We start from the raw sequence: 823 nt of genomic DNA on the forward strand, positions 1-823 counted from the left end.
TACTTCCGCTGGAAGGCCGAAAAAAAGCGGGAGCCGATGCCCCCCGCAGGGCTGGGAGCAAGCAGGGGACAGGCTGCTATGACTAATTTCTGCTCATATGCTCCAACAAAGGCCCCCCGGATCGAAGCATTGAAAAGGCTCCCGTTGGCCTGGGGCCTGAGCGAACAAGCCCTCGACACTTTCCAGTCGTCCCATGCTACATCCCAGTCAGCGCCGCTGTAATCGTAACCCGAGCCCAGGTGGCGAGGACTGCAGGCACCTCCACCAGACTTCCCTGCTAATTACAAGTACTTAATTGCCCCTGCAGAAAGTTTCTGATGATGTTACTGAATCAACTTACCGTACAAATTGATGTAACGGATGCAGCTTTCTACTACAAGTGGAATAGCCTGTCCTGAATCCTTCATGAAATGAAAGGAAAAGTAAAAAATTACTGATTTATTGACAACAAAGCATGGGAAATGCATTAAAGATTGCAAAACCAGAGGTTAGAGCATCAGTGCCGTTGGGTTTAGTAAGAGGACAGGCGAGAAAAGGAGGTGTTACACACGTCAAGGCACGGGCAGGTGCTGAGTGCACTACGTGCAGGCAGGTACGCAGAGGGGGCTCCTCTGCGGCGTGTGAAAGCTGCTGCTCACTGTCTGGCCGAGACAGGGGCGGGTGCAGCGGCAGCTAGTCCATTTCAAGGTGTAATGCTGAGCCAAAATAAAACTTGTGCTATACCTGTCTGACGAAATAAGCTTCCAGTAACAGAGCTTACAACAATATTTCCACCTAAAGAAAGAGTCATTGTCAGCAGAGACTAAAAAAACCACCACAGTGT

The 823-nt window shown here is 50.1% G+C and overlaps 1 protein-coding gene across 1 annotated transcript in view; it reads right to left on the bottom strand.

Moving 5' to 3' along the window:
* Positions 1-823, bottom strand: part of SRGAP3 (SLIT-ROBO Rho GTPase activating protein 3) — a 50,182-nt gene that overhangs the window by 9,756 nt on the left and 39,603 nt on the right. The window contains exon 11 of the mRNA XM_010141222.1: positions 341-401. Coding sequence (XP_010139524.1) covers positions 341-401 — 61 coding nt within the window. The remainder of the gene's footprint in view (positions 1-340; positions 402-823) is intronic.

Source organism: Buceros rhinoceros, unplaced genomic scaffold, assembly GCF_000710305.1.
Source record: "Buceros rhinoceros silvestris isolate BGI_N320 unplaced genomic scaffold, ASM71030v1 scaffold27648, whole genome shotgun sequence".
Classification (NCBI taxonomy): Eukaryota; Metazoa; Chordata; class Aves; order Bucerotiformes; family Bucerotidae; genus Buceros; species Buceros rhinoceros.